An 18,262-nucleotide genomic window follows, 5' to 3' on the forward strand; every position below is an offset into this window, starting at 1 on the left:
AGAGATTATTTTGGTAGATGGAAAATTTTGTATTTTAAATCATGGAGAATAGCAACAACAGCAGAAGGAATAGATCCTCTTTCATTATGGATAAGTGGGCACAACTTAGCTATGAGATAACTCTAATATTAACAGTGCAAGGAAAAGAAGTACAAATTTGGTTCCTTCTAGAAAACTGATGGAGTCATAACAGACTTGTTTATGAGGTAAAAAAAATCATTTTTTAAACCTGAAAACATAGAGTAGTAGTCTATGATAAGGACAGATCACCCGTGTGTTTTAAGAACAGCTTACAGTTATTAATAAGATGATAGATATTTTCTTTCATTTAAAATGCCCCTGGGTCACTAAGGATATGACTCATAAAGGGGGGAAAAATCATCAAAACTCTTATTAGTTGTTTGAGTCCTGTTTTCAAATCAGATTTATATCATTTAAAACACGGAGAAAGTGTTTTGAAGAGGGTAGTTTGGACCTATTCAAGTTTTAGATGCTCAAATCCTTTGACACAGCAGTTGTGCTGCTGGAAATGTACCCTCTGGATATTGTCAAAAAGTACATATATGTAGAAGAAGATTCATTGCATCCCAGGTTATAACAGCAAATAAAACACCCGGGAACCACCTAAATCTGTTAACAAAAGACTGGTAAAAGAAGTTAAGGGACATTTGTGAACTCCCATGTGGCAGTTACAAGGGTGGTGGAGGGACCCAATGGGGAAAATGGCATAGAAAGAGTAAGCTGAAAATAGGACACCTATGGTATGATTGCTTTTATGTACAGAATAAAAGCTGCATATGGGTAACAGGTTGATAGATTCATTATTTTTTCCCCAAGTAGGATACATAGAAAGTCTAAAGGAAAGAAATTGATGGAGATGGAGTGAAGGGAAATTCAGCTGTTCATTTTATTTCTTTGTGTATTGTCTAAATTTTCCTACAAAACATTAGTTTGATTTATATTATATTTTTAAATGCTATATTTATCTGGGAGATACAGATATTCTCCTGAGGTCGGTATCTAAAGAAAACAAAAACCCAATTGGCCAAAGTCATAAAAGGTGTGTACCTCAGTTCGCAGTCGTTTGTTGTTATCAGAAACATCATGTTGTCTGTTTTTGTGCATCCTACTTCATTTTACGTTTGCCATCCCCACAGCTGTATGCACTTTTGCCCCAGCTCCTCTGCTGTCTCTGTGGGCTGCTGCTCAGAGACCTGCAAGGAGCCAATGGGAAAGTTGCTTATAGCGAGGTCCAGACAGTAGCCCCGCCTCCTTCCTGCGGAGGGATCTTTCCTCCAGGCCTCGCGGTACCTTCCTAGAATTGGGCCGTCAACGTAATGGACATCTCTGCTCTTTTCTCTTCCTGTCGTCTAATTTTAGGGAGATATATTCTGATATCGAGAAGCCCGGATTTAGAGAGTTTTCATGATCCCAATGTGGTGAATTGAGCGCTTTCCCAGTTGCCGCCTCATTTCAAGTAGTCCCTCTGCAATGAAAATGGGAGCGAAATGTTCTGCATTTTCTCGCCTTATCATTTAGTCCCCCAGAAATGTCTCCCACGGGGATTAAAGTAGAAGACTATATTGGTTCACCAGGCGTTACTGAAGGTTCCAGTCCAGCCTGGACCTATTTGTTTGGAATTGGGAGATGCCCCCGGATTTTGTAAGAGGCTTCCTATCTTAGGAGTGGAAGGATTTGACAGCAGAGTGTTTTGCATTTTCAACATCTCATTTACTCTGGAAGGTTTTGGCACACAAGCATGAAGATGGTGAAAGAATGTGTTTCATGTGTCCTGTGTGGAGCTAAACAAATCTTAGCCACCAACACACATCTGTGTTCAGGATAAAGTGCCCTGAGTCAGATTGTCTCAGTTTCAACCCCTGCCTGGCTACTTCTTGGCTCTTGAGTAAGTTTACTGACCCTAGCCAAGCCTTGACTATTCTCTTTCACAAAATCAGGGATATTAAAGGTACCTACCTCAAAGTGCTCTGAGGGTCAAATGAAAAACTGAAGGGAAACCCTTAGAAGGATGCCTGGCTCATAGTAAGTATAGCTTCTTTAGAGAAGTGTCTGTTTAGGTCTTCTGCCCATTTTTTGATTGGATTGTTTGTCTTTTTGATATTCATTTTTATAAATTGTTCATATATTTTGGGTATTAACCCCTTGTCAGGCACGTCATTTGCAAATATCTTCTTGCGTTTCGTAGGTTGTCTAGCACATGAAGTTGGTCTCCTTAACATCATAGAATCCTAGAATGGGAGGAACCATAGAGCAGAGGTGGTCCAATTTGCTCATATGACACATGGAATCTAAGATCCAGAAACAGTAAGGGGCTTGTCTAAGTCACCCAGGGGTGAGTGGCAGATCTTCTACCTGAAGCCAGCCATCCTGACTCCAAGTTCAGTACTTATGTGGCTTCATGGTGGGAATAACACAATTGGTTGAGAGTGGTGATAGGAAGACTGTCCTCTGCATGTGAATCTAATTATGTTATTTCTGGCATCTGGAACTTGCTCAGAGCTGTCTTCTAGTCTCTTTGTACAGAAAGTGCTCAGTGTTTTCACCACAGTGGGCTTATGACTACCGTATCAAGATGCAGGTTTGTTTCTCACCAGAGCTATATCAGACTACTTTCCTTCTTAGTCACTAGAGAAGGATGCTAAAGGGAAGCTCTCATAGCATAAAGAACTATTTTTTGTGTATAGTTAAATTACAATGTTGTGTTAGTTTCAAGTGTACAGCAAAGTGGTTCAATTATACACATACATATATATATATATACACTTCAGATTCTTTTCTTTTCAATTATAAGTTATTATAACATATCGAGTATAGTTCCTTGTGCTATACAGCAAGTCCTTGTTGTTTACTTACTTTGTATTTAGCAGTGTGTATATGTTAATCCCAAACTCCTAATTTATCCCCCCCCCCCACATCCTCTTTGGTAACTATGTTTGTTTTCTATGTCTTTGAGTCTGTTTCTGTTTTTTAAATAATTTCACTTGTATAATTTGTTTTAGATTCCACATATGAGTGATATCATATGATATTTGTCTTTCTCTAACTTATTTCACTTAATATCAAATTTTTTGTCAGTTATCATATCATGACCATTAAAGCAAAAATGTAGCTATATATTTAAACAGTTATTTAAAGAGTGATGCTGTGGGCAGACCCTAAAAATAGGCTTAAGATATAATTCATATGGCTAGTAGAGTATCTACTAAAGACTTCAAAATGAAACTCTCCTGTGTTATGCATTTGACTTGGCACTAACAGACTAGCAATATCAATTACTTGGTATAAGTAGTAACAATTTTGCATCCAAATTCTGTAAGATGTTTCTTACAATTTTAAATGTTATTTTATTCTTTCAAAAACCAGTGGTGAGGATTTCTCTGGCGGTCCTGTGGCTAAGAATCCACCTTGCAATGCCATCCCTAGGTGGGGAGATTCCACATGCCTCGGGGCAACTGAGGGCATGTCACACAACTACTAGCCTGCGTGCTGCAAGCTACTGAAGCGATGGGTCGGCAGTGAAGTGACAAAGACCCACCACAGCCAAAAATAAATAAATTAATTATTTTTTTAAAGTTATGAAATTTGAATTAATCAATGTCTTCTATTTAAAATTCTTTCTTTCTATTGACTTTAAAATATCTGTTAAAAACAATACTAAACAAGCACTTCCCTTTCTTACCAGTAGATGGTAAGCTCAAGGCCAAGTAATCAGGTGAATAAAGAAGTTCTGTAGGTGGAAATGCTAATCAGAACTAAGCAATGAGGAATGAGTAGAGCTGTATTCACTACTCCATGTGGTGATGCTGAAGGTCGGATGAGTGCATAACGAAGCAGGACAGTGTATCACAGGAAAGCTGAATTACTTGGCCTTTTGATCAGGTCTTTTAAACTGACTCTAGATTCTGTTACTTAGTTTTCTGATCTTACATACCAAGTTAGTTTTCAGTATACTCAACTATGAACCCAAGTGCCAGTTTATTTACTTTAGAGTGGATGGACATTACAGGGAGCTTAACAAGTGTTATCTCTCCATTGAGGTAACTACTTGCAAAGCCTGAATGTAATCAACATCCTAATGGGTGACCTTAAAGTCAGAACCAGGAGAGAGGGTCTCAATATCTAATGGCATTGAGATCAGATTACTGATTTCTAATGGAGATGTGTCTTGCTGAACAAATTCATCATTCAAGGTAGCTGGACAGGCAGCTGTACTAGACTAAGTGGGCACCTCTTGGATTGTTTTATACCTCAGTTTCTCAGTTTTCAGACTGACCACCTTCCTTTATTCCTGAGATATATAGATGACATTGGTTATGCAGTAGAATGATTCTGCAGCAGAATTAAACAAGGAATTATAATCCATCCATGAGTGAGATGACATTCTGTAGTTTAATTCTCAGAATGTCTCCTTATACTTTTTTTATAGCATAGTAATATTCTAATGTATATATTTTATATATGTGTGTATATATACATATCAGCCATAAAGAATAATAAAATGATGAATAATGTCATTTGCAGCAACTTGGATTGACCTAGAGATTATCATACTAAGCGAAGTAAGCCACAGAGACAAATATCGTATAATACCACCTATATGGTGGTTCAGATGGTAAAGGATCTGCCTGCAATGTGGGAGACTTGGGTTTGATCCCTGGTTTGGGAAGATCCCCTGGAGAAGGGAATGGCTACCCACTCCAGTATTCTTTCTTGGAGAATCCTATGGACAGAGGAGCTTGGTAGGTTCCTCTATATCACAGTCCATGGGGTCGCAAAGAGTTGAACACAACTGAGCAACTAACATATAGACACACACATGTGGAATCTAAAAAAGGAAAGGATACAAATGAATTTATTTATAAAATAGAAGTAGACTAACAGACTTAGAAAACAAACTTACGGTTACCAAAGGAGAAGGGGGATAAATAGGAGTTTGAGATGAACATAAATGCGTTCCTATATATAAAATAGATAACCAACAAGGACCTACTATATAGCACAATATTTTATAATAACGTTTAAGAGAAAAAATCTGAAAATGAATATTATATATATATATAATATGGGGCTTCCCTGGTAGCTCAGATGGTAAAGCGTCTGCCTGCAATGCAGGAGACCTGGGTTCGATCCCTGGGTCAGGAAGATCCCCTGGAGAAGGAAATGGCAACCCACTCCAGTACTCTTGCCTGGAATATCCCATGGACGGAGGGGCATGGTAGGCTACAGTCCATGGGGTCACAAAGAGTTGGACATAACTGAGTGACTTCACTGTCTCTCATGTATTATGTAACTGAATCGGTGTGCTGTATACTTTGAAAATATTATAGCAAGACATTTAAAATCACCTGTACTTCAATTTTTAAAAAATGTCGCCTTACTTCTTAGCATAACCTGTGTAAAGCCTGACACTCTGGTAATTTAGTTTCAGCATGGAGCATGTTCAAAGAAATACAGTCTAGTCGACAAAAGTCCTGTATCCTTACGGCCATCTTTTGGAGAATGTTAAAGGTAATTCATTTCATAAGCCACAACAATATATCTGAAGATTCTCTCTCCCTGGTGTTTTGGCCTTAATATCTCAGCTTCCTTATTTTTAATTTCTTGAATTTTAAAAACTGTCCCCACTCCTTTAGGTTCTTTTTCTGTCATCCCTTTTCTCCTTTTTTCCATCTTCAATTCCCCCCTGTATCTAGTATATTCCCTTTCCCCTATTCAAGTGCAAACTACTTAATGCAGTCTGGTTCGTACATTTTTTTTGGCACTCTACTTTCTCCTTGATGTTGCATCACCAAAGCCTAGGAACCAGCTAGCCCACAGTCACTTACAGGCCTGTGTGATGGAGGGGGGAACATGGTTGCCTTAAGCTCACAGTGGGAGGGGTCAACACAAAATTTGCTTTCTCTAGCAGTATAAGAAGAGGTTGCAACGTTTCAATTTTAACTTATTTTCTTTTTTTAAATTTTATTGAAGTACAGTTGGTTTACAATGTTAATTTCTGCTGTACAACAAAGTGACTCAGTTATACATATATATTTTTTCATATTCTTTTCCATTACAATGTATTAGGATATTGAATATAGTTCCCTGTGTAATACAGCAGGACTGGGTTATTTATCCATTCCATATGTGCTAGTTTGCATTTGCCAACCCCAAGTTCCCAATCTATCCCTTCCCCATTCCCCCTCCCGCCTGGCAACCACAGGTCTGTTCCCTCTGTCCCTGATTCTGTTCCTGTTTCATAAATAAGTTCATTTTGTCAAATTTAAGATTCTACATATCAGTGATATCATATGGTATTTGTCTTTCTCTTTTTGACTTACTTCGCTTTAGTGTGATAAACTCTCAGTCCATCCATAACTTATTTTCTGTTTTCCGCCTCATGAAAATTCTGGGATATCTTAGTGGCAATAGTACCTTGAGGAGGACTTCCGGTTCCTGCCCCCTGCTCTGCCCTGGGGCCTGAGGTATCAGCCCAAGCCACAATGGCCCCCAGCAGAGGAAAGGAAGCGCTGTCTCCCTGCCTCTCACAGCCTTCCTGCTCAGCTTCTTCCCTCTCTCACTATTTCTCAGAGACTCGATGGGGACCCCTCCCCCAGCCACCCCCTTGCATTCCCCAAAGCCTGGGTTGCAGCGCAAGCAGTAGGAGAGAAAAGGGAGTCTTCCTGAAGCGGCACCAGGGTGGACACAGGCTTTCTAACTCCTTGTAATGCTGGTCTTCCCGTCATACTTATTAACCACCTTTGAACAGACTGTCCTGTGTTCTATACGGGGGTGCCTTACTACACTAAGAGTTTGCGGTTTCATCTTATTGCAATACTTCCAGAAAACACTTGCCAGGAAAATACATAATTTACAGAAAGATGATGAAAGTGGTTTGCTAGGCCTCCCAGATCGTGGAAAGATCTGGAAATCCTCCTAATGATTGAGATCACTTCATTCCAAATGTCTCCTGAGGCACATTCCTCCTGAATAGTTTGCTACTGTCAGCTCATTATGCTTTCCCTGGAATTTCTATTTCCCCTGGCCTTTCTCCCCAGAATGAGCTTTCCATGATTTCTTCTCAGAATGAGCTTTTTAAAACTTTTCTTCTAGGCAGAGCAATAAGGGTCTATTCCATGTGGGCTAACAGAAAGACACTTCCGTGTTTTCAGTGTTTCGGTTTTACTGCTATTGAAATCATGAGTGCAGGTTTATGATGTTTTTGACTAAGGGATCTGGACAAACAGAAACAAAATGGGAGAACAGTGTCTCATTCAGAGATCCTTACTGAGTGTCTGTTACATGTCTCACTCTAAAGTTTGGAGATGCATGGGCCAAGATCCTTGTCCTCTAGGAGCCCATAGTTTGGTAGGAAGAGAAGATGTGTAAACAGTTAAGTACATAAAGTCCTAAAATGCTCAGGGTACTAAAGTAGAAAGATCTATAACCCATGAAAGGAAGAAAGAAGGAAGGGGTAATGAATTCTATTTGGATGAAGCAGAAGAGGCTTCTGTACTTTTCAGAACTCATTGAGTTGCAAGTGACAGAAACACCACTCAAACTAGCGTAATCAGAAGGGAGATTTATGAGTGTATGTAATTTAGGAAGCCCACGGATGGTTCCGGCTTCATGTGCAACTAGATCTGGGATTCAGTCTCACTCGGATCCTCCTTTCTCTGTCTTCTAGCTCTGCCTCGCTCGCTACAGATTAATCTTTCTCCAGCATGGATGTATTTCTTGGGATGGATGTGGCTTGGGAAAATTGCCACTCAGACATCATCCTGGCTTGACCTTAGTGAAAAGGGAGCTTTTCTCTCCTGGGATTCATGTGTCTATCCTTAGAAATGTCTCTTCTAGGTTCTGCTTCAGTCATTTAGCTGCTCCTTGGACCGGTCCCTATTGGAATAGGATAAGGTAGTTGGATTGTCCTAACCTGTGTCACACACAAGCCCTCGTGGTGAGGATGAATCAGGCTTTATGTGCCTGAGTGTGTCTGGCGTTTCCATCAATGCCATTTACAGTGAGGGTAGGTGGGTTCTCCAGAGAAAGGAAGACTGGTCAGGTGGTCATTCTAGCTTCATGGATATTTAACCTGGTTGTCATGGAGAAAAGGTTTTTGTCAGATGAAGGAGTGAGTGAAATCCATTATTGTTAGGGGAAGCAGTAAGAGCAAAATCAGATTGGAAGGCTTGAACCCACCTGGCAAATCAGGAAACTTAAGATCATGTGTTGAGGTTGGAGCATGTGGTTGGGGTGGGGGCAGGCATGGTTTGAGATGAAACAGAGATAAGGAGGGGCCTCTTGGCCACGAGAAGGAACTTAACTATTTGCACTGTAGGCAGTGGGAGACATCCTGGGATTTTAGGCCAGGGATGGAAGCAGTCAGATTTCCATTTTAAAACATTACTGTGGCAGCAAAGTAGAGGGTGCCTTGCTCAGAGCCAAGACTCAGGGACAAGAAGACTAGTGAGGAAATCACTGCGGTAATCCAGATGGCCAGAGGGTATAAACAGCTCAGCTCTGTAGAGTGCTGAAGACACTGACGTAGTCTGCGTATTGGGGTGGGGAGGTAAACAAGGAAGGATTAAGCTTGTAATAAACTTTATGGTGGGGAAGTAGAAGGCGTGGAAAATGACAAGCAGAAGCATCAGGGCTTGGTGAGTGTCCAGAATAAATCAGATTTCCCATTGGGATGATGCCATTTTCTGAGATAAAGAATGCAGAAGGAGCAGATGTGAGAGCAGGGGAGGAGGGATGGCCAGCAGGATGACTCAGGGGTTTGGTTTGAGGAGCTGGATATGAACAGTTGGCAGTTGGATATGGAAACTTGGAGCTCAGAGGAGAAATCTAGGCTGAAAATATAGATCTGATAGCTGTCTATACTGATATTATATAGGTTGTGTAGTTGTTGAGAGTAAAGGATATCGTGTAGACTAAATGTCTGCATTTAGACATTTGAGAAGAAGTGAGCTAGTGGTTTTGTCTTGATTAAGGGAAGGAGAAGTCTGGGAAGCAGTGGGCTAGCCAGGTGCAGTGCGTGGCCTGGCCCAAGCAAACATGCAATAGGAAGTCAGCAGTGACCCCCTTGAGCTTGCTGTGCTATGACTCATATCCGATTGTGTACACATGCTGATTGTACATCTTACCTCTTGTACAGTTGGGAGTGACTTCAAGACCTAACTCCATCACTGTGGGAAGGGGTCATCAAAGACCCCACAAGAGTCATGGTTGCAGAAGTATTCTTGTGATGGGACTAAGCCCAAAGTCTTCATCAGATAGAACACAGATGAGAAGAGGCTGATGCCCAGTTTATATGTTAACAACTCTTTTGTTTCTAGCTTTAGCCCAATATGGAATTTCCAAAGGGAAGATATGAATACGGAATAAATAGGAAAGTGGCACTTTCCCTCTGTTACCCGTTCCTACATCAACACGGTCTGTGTGGCTCAAAGCCAAGACACCACATTGCCTCACCCTCGAGATCCTATTAGTCCTGAGCCTCAGCAATTCTCTCTGTGTCGGTCCTTTACTTTTCTTTTTTTTTTTATTTTATTTTATTTTTAAACCTGAAACACGGTATTAGCCTGATTGAAACAGCTCTGAGCCAGGACGGGCTTGTTAGTTTATCCATCTCCACTGTTCCCCAGGGTGAATGTAGCATCCTCCTAAAATGTTTTCTAATTGTATTTTTTAGCTGAAATATAGTTTATTATCAATGTTGTATTAATTTCTGGTGTACAGAAAAATTATTTGGTTTTATATATATATTCTTTTTCATATTCTTGTCTATTATGATTTATCTCAGGATGTTGAATATAGTTCCCTGTGCTAAACAGTAGAACCTTGTTTATCCATTCTATATGTAATATTCTGCATCTGCTAATCCCAAACTCCCCTACCTTGGCAATCTACCCTTTCCCCTCCCCATTCCCCCTAGGCAACCACAACTCTGTTTTATATGTCTGGACTCTGTTTTCTGTTTTGTGAATAAATTCATTTGTCATATTTAACATCCCACATATAAGTGACATCATATGGTATTTTTCTTTCTGTTTCTGACTTATTTCATTTAGTATGATAATCTCTAGGCTCACCCATGTTTTATTCACCCATGTGTTATTTATGGCTGAGTAGTATTCCATAGTGGGGCTTCCCAGGTGGCTCAGTGGTAAAGAATCTACCTGCCAGCAGAAGACTCAGGTTCAGTCCTTGGGTTGGGAAGATTCCCTGGAGAAGGGAAATCCCATGGACAGAGGAGCCTGGTGGGCTACAGTCCATGGGTTGCAAAGAGTTGGACACAACTTAGTAACTAAATAAATATTCCGTGTGTGTATGTGTATATATATATATCAGTTCAGTTCAGTCGCTCAGTCGTGTCCGACTCTTTGCGACCCCATGAATTGCAGCACTCCAGGCCTCCCTGTCCATCACCAACTCCCGGAGTTCACTCAAACTCACGCCCATTGAGTCGGTAATGCCATCCAGCCATCTCATCCTCTGGCGTCCCCTTCTCCTCCTGCCTCCAATTCCTCCCAGCATCAGAGTCTTTTCCAGTGAGTCAACTCTTCGCATGAGGTGGCCAAAGTACTGGAGTTTCAGCTTTAGCATCATTCCTTCCAAAGAACACCCAGGACTGATCTCCTTTAGAATGGGCTGGTTGGATCTCCTTGCAGTCCAAGGGACTCTCAAGAGTCTTCTCCAACACCACAGTTCAAAAGCATCAATTCTTCGGCGCTTAGCTTTCTTCACAGTCCAACTCTCACATCCATACATGACCACTGGAAAAACCATAGCCTTGACTAGATGGACCTTTGTTGGCAAAGTAATGTCTGTGCTTTTTAATATGCTGTCTAGGTTGGTCATAACTTTCCTTCCAAGGAGTAAGCGTCTTTTAATTTCATGGCTACAGTCACCATCTGCAGTGATTTTGGAGCCCCCCAAAATAAAGTCTGACACTGTTTCCACTGTTTCCCCATCTATTTGCCATGAAGTGATGGGACCAGATGCCATGATCTTACTTTTCCGAATGTTGAGCTTTAAGCCAACTTTTTCACTCTCCTCTTTCTCTTTCATCAAGAGGCTCTTCAGTTCTTCAGTTTCTGTGGTGTCATCTGCATATCTGAGGTTATTGATATTAATCCCGGCAATCTTGATTCCAGCTTGTGTTTCTTCCAGCCCAGCGTTTCTCATGATGTACTCTGCATATAAGTTAAATAAGCAGGGTGACAATATACAGCCTTGACGTACTCCTTTTCCTATTTGGAACCAGTCTGTTGTTCCATGTCCAGTTCTAACTGTTGCTTCCTGACCTGCATATAGGTGTCTCAAGAGGCAGGTCAGGTAGTCTGGTATTCCCATCTCTTTCAGAATTGTCCACAGTTTATTGTGATCCACACAGTCAAAGGCTTTGGCATAGTCAATAAAGCAGAAATAGATGTTTTTCTGGAACTCTCTTGCTTTTTTGATGATCCAGTGGATGTTGGCAATTTGATCTCTGGTTCCTCTGCCTTTTCTAAAACCAGCTTAAACATCAGGAAGTTCCTGGTTCATGTATTGCTGAAGCCTGGCTTGGAGAATTTTGAGCATTACTTTACCAGCATGTGAGATGAATGCAATTGTGCGGTAGTTTGAGCATTCTTTGGCATTGCCTTTCTTTGAGATTGCAATGAAAACTGACTTTTTCCAGTCCTGTGGCCACTGCTGAGTTTTCCAAATTTGCTGGTGTATTGAGTGCAGCACTTTCACAGCATTATCTTTCAGGATTCAAAGTAGCTCAACTGGAATTCCATCACCTCCACTAGCTTTGTTCGTAGTGATGCTTTCTAAGGCCCACTTGACTTCACATTCCAGGATATCTGGCTCTAGGTGAGTGATCACACCATTGTGATTATCTGGGTTGTGAAGATCTTTTTTGTACAGTTCTTCTATGTATTCTTGCTACCTCTTAATATCTTCTGCTTCTGTTAGGTCCATACCATTTCTGTCCTTTATCGAGCCCATATTTGGATGAAATGTTCCCTTGATATCTCTATTTTCTTGAAGAGATCTTTAGTCTTTCCCATTCTGTTGTTTTCCTCTATTTCTTTGCATTGATCGCTCAGGAAGGCTTTCTTACCTCTTCTTGCTATTCTTTGGAACTCTGCATTCAGATGCTTATATCTTTTCTTTTCTCCTTTGCTTTTTGCTTCTCTTCTTTTCACAGCTATTTGTAAGGCCTCCCCAGACAGCCATTTTGCTTTTTTGCATTTATTTTCCATGGGGATGGTCTTGATCCCTGTCTCCTGTACAATGTCATGAACCTCAGTCCATAGTTCATCAGGCACTCTGTCTATCAGATCTAGTCCCTTAAATCTATTTCTCACTTCCACTGTATAATCATAAGGGATTTGATTTAGGTCGTACCTGTATGGTCTAGTGGTTTCCCCTACTTTCTTCAATTTAAGTCTGAATTTGGCAATAAGGAGTTTATGATATGAGCCACAATCAGCTCCCAGTCTTGTTTTTGCTGACTGTATAGAGCTTCTCCATCTTTGGCTGCAAAGAATATAATCAGTCTGATTTTGGTGTTGACCATCTGGTGATGTCCAGATGTCAACACCAAAATCAATATATATATATATATATGTATATATATATATGTATATATATGCTGCTGCTGCTAAGTCACGTCAGTCATACACGCACTCAGACACACCACATCTTCTTTATCCATTCATCTGTCAGTAGACATTTTGATTGTTTCCATACCTCAACTATTGTAAATAGTGCTGCTATGAACACTGGGGTGCATGTATCTTTTTAAATTATGGTTTTGTCTGGATATATGCCCAGGAGCGGGATTACTGGATCATAAGGTAACTCTATTTTTAGTTTTTTGAGAAACTTCCAGAGTCCTTTCCATAGTGGCTGCACCAGTGCACATTCCCACTAACAATGTAAGATATCTTCCTAAGACTTTTAATGATCTTCTCATCCAGAGGTCAGGAAACTACGACCATGGGCTAAGTCTGGTCCACCACCTGTGTTTGTCAATGAAGGCTCATTAGAACAGACACGTGCATTTATTTATAGGTTGTCTACAGCTATTTTTTGCACTGCAGTGGCTGCATTGAGTAGCTGCAGCAGAGACTGTATATTCCACAAAATCTAAAATGTGTACTATGTGGCCATTTACAGGAGATGTGTTCTAACCCCTATTAATCCATCCTTTGCACTTGTGCAAGATGGTGTTCCTAAAATGCCAATTCACCATGTTACTCTCTGGATTAGGACCCACAATGGTGTTACATTGTTCATATAATAAAATCCAGAGGTCTTGGCCTGGCATCCAAGGTCTCAGAGGTCTCTACTAAAGGCAAGCCCTGCATCTCAGTTTTATTTCCCTTCTATTTCCTTAGTCCCTGGAATATGCACTGTGTTTCAGCCCTGCTCACACGTTCCCTGCAATGTACTGCTGATTCACTGAACCTACCTAATTCCTACCTGGGTTTATTCATTAGAGAACTAACTTAAAGTCATGCATCTTTCATGATTGTGTCTGTTCACAGTGACCACTAGTGAGTCTACTTATATTAAGGTTCACTGCCTGTACCATCTGGTGATATTTCTTCTGTTCAAAACATAGTTCATCAATATGATGGATGGCAACTTGCAGGGAGAACTTGACATGAACAAAGACTCAGAGGTGGGAAGGCCTAGGGAAGATTTGCAAATAACCAGCTCTGTAATTAGAACACCACCAGGCTCCTCTGTCCATAGAATTCTCCAGGCAAGAATACTGGAGTGGGTAGCCATTCCCCTCTCCAGGGGCTCTTTCCAACCCAGGGATTGGGTCTTCTGCATTGCAGGCAGATTCTTTACCATCTAAGCCACCAGGGAAGCCCTTTGTCCATTCAGTTTCCTCTAATGAACTACCATAGAATGGGTGGCTTATAAACAACAGAATTTTTTACTCACAGCCCTAAGAAGTCTTAGAAGTCTAAGATCAAAGCTCCCACTGATTTGGTCTCTAATGTGGGTCTGCTCCCTGATTCACAGGAAGCCGTCTTCTCGGTGTGTCCTTGCATAATGGGAGGAATGAAAAGCTCTCTGGGTTCTTTTTATAAGAGCACTGATCCCATTCACAAGCTTTACCTTTATGACCTAATCACCTACTAAAGGTCCCACCTCCTAATACCATCACCACTTTGGGGGTTAAGTTTCAACATATAAATTTTGAGGGAGAATGCAAACAGTCTGTAGCATACACAGCACTCAGTTAACATGTGTGGAATTATTGATGCTTTATTATTATTATATCTTTGGATGTGCTGGGTCTTCATTGCTGTGCAGGCTTTTCTCCAGTTACAGGAGTGGGGATTACTCTCCAGCTGTGGTGTGTGGGCTTCTCTTGCTGTGGAACATGGGCTCTAGGACTCATGATTGTGGGCTCATTAATTGCAACTTCTGATGGCAGCCCACTCCAGGATTCTTCCCGTGATAATCCCATGGACAGAGGAGCCTGGTGGGCTACAGTCCACGGGGTTGCCAAGAGTTGGCCACAACTGAGTGACTGAGCGTGCATGTATGCAAGTATACCTTGATAGCCCATGGGAATGAAAGATAAACTCCAGTAAACTTACCCTTGAGAAATCCTAGAATATAGAGATAGTGGTTCTAGAGGTCTTTGCTTGATCATGTGGTACCTTTGAGATGCTGGACAGGTGGGTTGTTATCACTGGTCCTTTCTTTTCCCGTCTACCTCCATATATTGTGTATTCTTGGACGTCCTCTGGGATTAAGCAGCATCGATGATGCACCATGGATTGGAGTTCTTTGGTAAATAATAAGTTCCTAGAATGGTCTCAGGTCTCATAGGAGATTATGTCCCTGACTTGGATATTATGTCCCAGTGGCTTGAAATTATAAACTACTATTTCTTCAAAGTCTGTGTATTACACAGAACTTGGTTATAACAAATAATTACGGTGTTGATTTGAACAGCAGTGGTACATGCACATCCACAGAAACATAGCAATTGCATGAAATAAAAGCTTCCCTTCACACAGAGCAGGACAACCAGGCTTTTACATTATTGTTGTCTCCAGGATTTTGGCTGTTGTGTGAAACACCATTATATCTTGTCTAACAAGTTTCTCCCTGCTTATGTGAATAAAAGGAAATAATCTAGTGCAGTAAATGTGTCAGTAAATCACACCCTTATGAACTTTGGAAACAAAACATTGACCATGTAAGCTATCATAAGGGCAGGCCTATCTATAAGAAAAGAAATTAATCACCTTTATGTGATGTTTATTGTCTCTATTTGATATGTATAGAGAAGAAAAATACAAAGTGTACACTCCAGTAAAACAGTTATGCTGTGAATACAAGGGAAATATGTTTTTTTAAAAGCCATCTCTAGGCATTGTCTAGAAGTAAATATGTGACAGTAAGTGTAACGGCAAAGAATATTTATTGAGCATTTACTATGTGCCCGGTCATTGTTCTACGTCCTTTACATGCATCATCTCATTATCAGGGGCCCAGCTATATGGTTTAGGTACAGTTCTTATCTTCTCTTTATTCCAGAGAAGACTTAGACCCAGGGAGGTCACACGGGTAACAAATAGAAAAGCTGGGAATTGGACCCAGGCAGCCCCAGTCCAGACTTCACATTGACCATAACCTGAGTGAGCCTTTGCCCACATGAAATGCTCCCTCCAAGAGGAGCTTAAACAAAGACCACCCATCTAATTTGCATTGTTTGGTCGGTCCAGCTGGATGATTTGTCCTACAAAATTTGAAATTGCATGGCATTATTTATATGTAGGGCTTTGATAACAGGAATCTAAGCCCAGAATTTCCCACAGTTTTATTCTATCATCTTTGCAGTTGAGAACAACCTCTGTCTTCACAGTTGAGACATTTTTATTCTTTGTCTCTAAATTAACACCGCACAGAACATGACTCGTGTGTGTGTGTGTGTGTGTGTGTGTGTGTGTGTAGAAGCTGCTTTCTTCTGGATTAAATTGTTGCAGCTTGGCTGAGTGAGGAGAATTCTCCCACTCACCGAGCCCACAGCAGACATGTTAGGAGAAGGCTGCTGCTTACAACACACCCAGACCCGGAGGGGCAGGTGACAACGGTGTGCGCCCAGCATCTCTGGAAGGGTCTCTGCAGATGTGTACGCGGCCGCTGCTGCTTCCTGCCGTCAGATTCCCGGAGCCAACACCCACCCACTCTTACAGCCTCTCTCTCTCTTTTATTTTCAAGGAAAAAAGAAAGAGGCAGACGGAGATAGAAGGCAAGCGCCAAGAGCTGGACGAGCAGATACTTCTGCTGCAGCATTCCAAGGTAAGCAGCTGATCCCTCGAACCTGTCTGTTATTAGACATGCAGATCACACGCCAGGGAGCTGGGCAGAGCCTGCCCTGGGTGAAGGCACTGCCGAGGGCTGCACCAGCCCTTTTTCATTCAGTCAGGAAACCATCCCTGGGCTGTTCTTGTGAATTTCTCAAATTCAGGGCATTGTTACACAGCCTTCCAATTTCTGCAAGCCTGATGAGATGATAGGGTGCCTGTGGACCGGTTTAGGGGGTGGGGTGTGCCTCTGAACTGTGGTGGTTATATATAGAAATTGGAGGAGAATTTCCACATGGTGAGTGAGGCAGAGTTCCAGGGCTATATCTGTAATCCATAGGTGCGGTATGTGTGTGTGCATGCGTGCAGAGGTGATACATTTAACATAGTGCTCTTTATTAAATTCAAAATATCAATCTTTTCTTTCTTGATATGGAGGAGAGGGAGATCAGAGCAGTGTGGTCTGATAAAAAAGCAATGCTGTGCATGCCAGATTATGTATGTGTTTTATTTCTACTTTAATAGTTTTCAAAGTGTCCTGTTAGAGCACTCTCAAAAGATAGTATTGAAATGATTTGACTTGGTTGGTTTTCATTGCACCACAGGGAAGAGAGAGATGTTTATTTATTTATTTTTCTTTAAAACAGAATGCACTTAAGCATTATAATTGATGGCAGCCCAGGAGAAAGCTCTATCACCGTCACAGGGACTCCACCGGCTGCAGAATGTTGCTTTCTGCAGGCTCAGAGAATAGTGTGACCAGTGGCCAGCGGGGCGGTGCTGCTGGCTTTTCACTGCCCCTGGCTTTTTGAGAAAAGGCTTCTCCTGCTCACCCCAAGTTGCCGTGACATTGCACGTAGAGAAACTGGATCGCTTAGAGGGCTAGTTGGGAAGGTGGGGCTGACTCTCAGGGTGATGCTAGATGTGGATTATTTGGACTTTTTTTTTTAGCAAGAGGAACCTTTACAGTTGCATTTCCCATTCTTTTCTAGAAGACAGGGTTGTGCTAAATGAATCCTCAGAATGAAATCATCAGCAACATGATTTTAAATAGCAACATGACCTAAATCTGCTTCCCATATTTATCAGTTCACCGTTAACTTGAACTAGAGAAAGGTGTTTAAAAGGAAAGAAAGCAGCACAGTAGTGAAAATTGCCTTTTTCTCTCTTACTGCTTATCATGTAAATCCATTTATGGACCTTTCCTTGTAGGAAGCTTTGCATCTGTGCTGTATGCCACTGTTCTTTCCTGACCATGTTCCTCAGGGAGGACTGGGGGCCGAAGTTAGCATCTTCTTTTTACAGAAGGTGTGGCTTAAGCTTACTTCACAGAACCAAGTGAATTGTTCAAGGTCAATCTGGACAGAGCTGGGTCTCTGGCTCAAAGTACAGTCAATTCACTCCTGATAAGAAACCAAAATGTACTAAACCTCAGTGAATTCTTGCTTAAAAGGTGAACTTTTGAATAAGAATACTGAAAGAATGAGAGGATGTTTTTGACTAGACAGATTCTCTCCTCTTTCAGCTCAGTGAAGTTCTTTGTATCTGCATTCGTTGAATCAAAAGTCAGGCAATAAACATATGTCAGAAGATCAAGATTCTTTTGTCTCACTTCTCATCTTTCTGGGTGTCAAATAAGATACCAAGGATTCATTCATTGCTGATCCAGTCCAATGTTACAGTGTTTATTTCATATTTCATCTGTCCGCCATCCATCCACCCATTCATCCAGTCAATAAAAATAACAGTACAAATGACTTAGTATTGCATAGGAAAGCAGTGAGATTCCTTCAAAGACTTGGAGACAAGGGAATAAGATAGTTCTCTATGGTTATCCTGGTAAAATTTTCACACAGTTGATGAGATTGACTATTTGAGGAAGCACATGGCACTTTCACCAAGGTTACCTTCCTATATCTGGG

The 18,262-nt window shown here is 41.2% G+C and overlaps 1 protein-coding gene across 3 annotated transcripts in view; it reads left to right on the top strand.

Moving 5' to 3' along the window:
- Positions 1 to 18,262, top strand: part of PALM2AKAP2 (PALM2 and AKAP2 fusion) — a 512,284-nt gene that overhangs the window by 205,301 nt on the left and 288,721 nt on the right. For all 3 annotated transcript variants that reach the window (XM_055579286.1, XM_055579284.1, XM_055579285.1), the window contains one exon: positions 16,255 to 16,335. In XM_055579286.1, coding sequence (XP_055435261.1) covers positions 16,255 to 16,335 — 81 coding nt within the window. The remainder of the gene's footprint in view (positions 1 to 16,254; positions 16,336 to 18,262) is intronic.

Source organism: Bubalus kerabau, chromosome 4, assembly GCF_029407905.1.
Source record: "Bubalus kerabau isolate K-KA32 ecotype Philippines breed swamp buffalo chromosome 4, PCC_UOA_SB_1v2, whole genome shotgun sequence".
Lineage (NCBI taxonomy): Eukaryota > Metazoa > Chordata > Mammalia > Artiodactyla > Bovidae > Bubalus > Bubalus kerabau.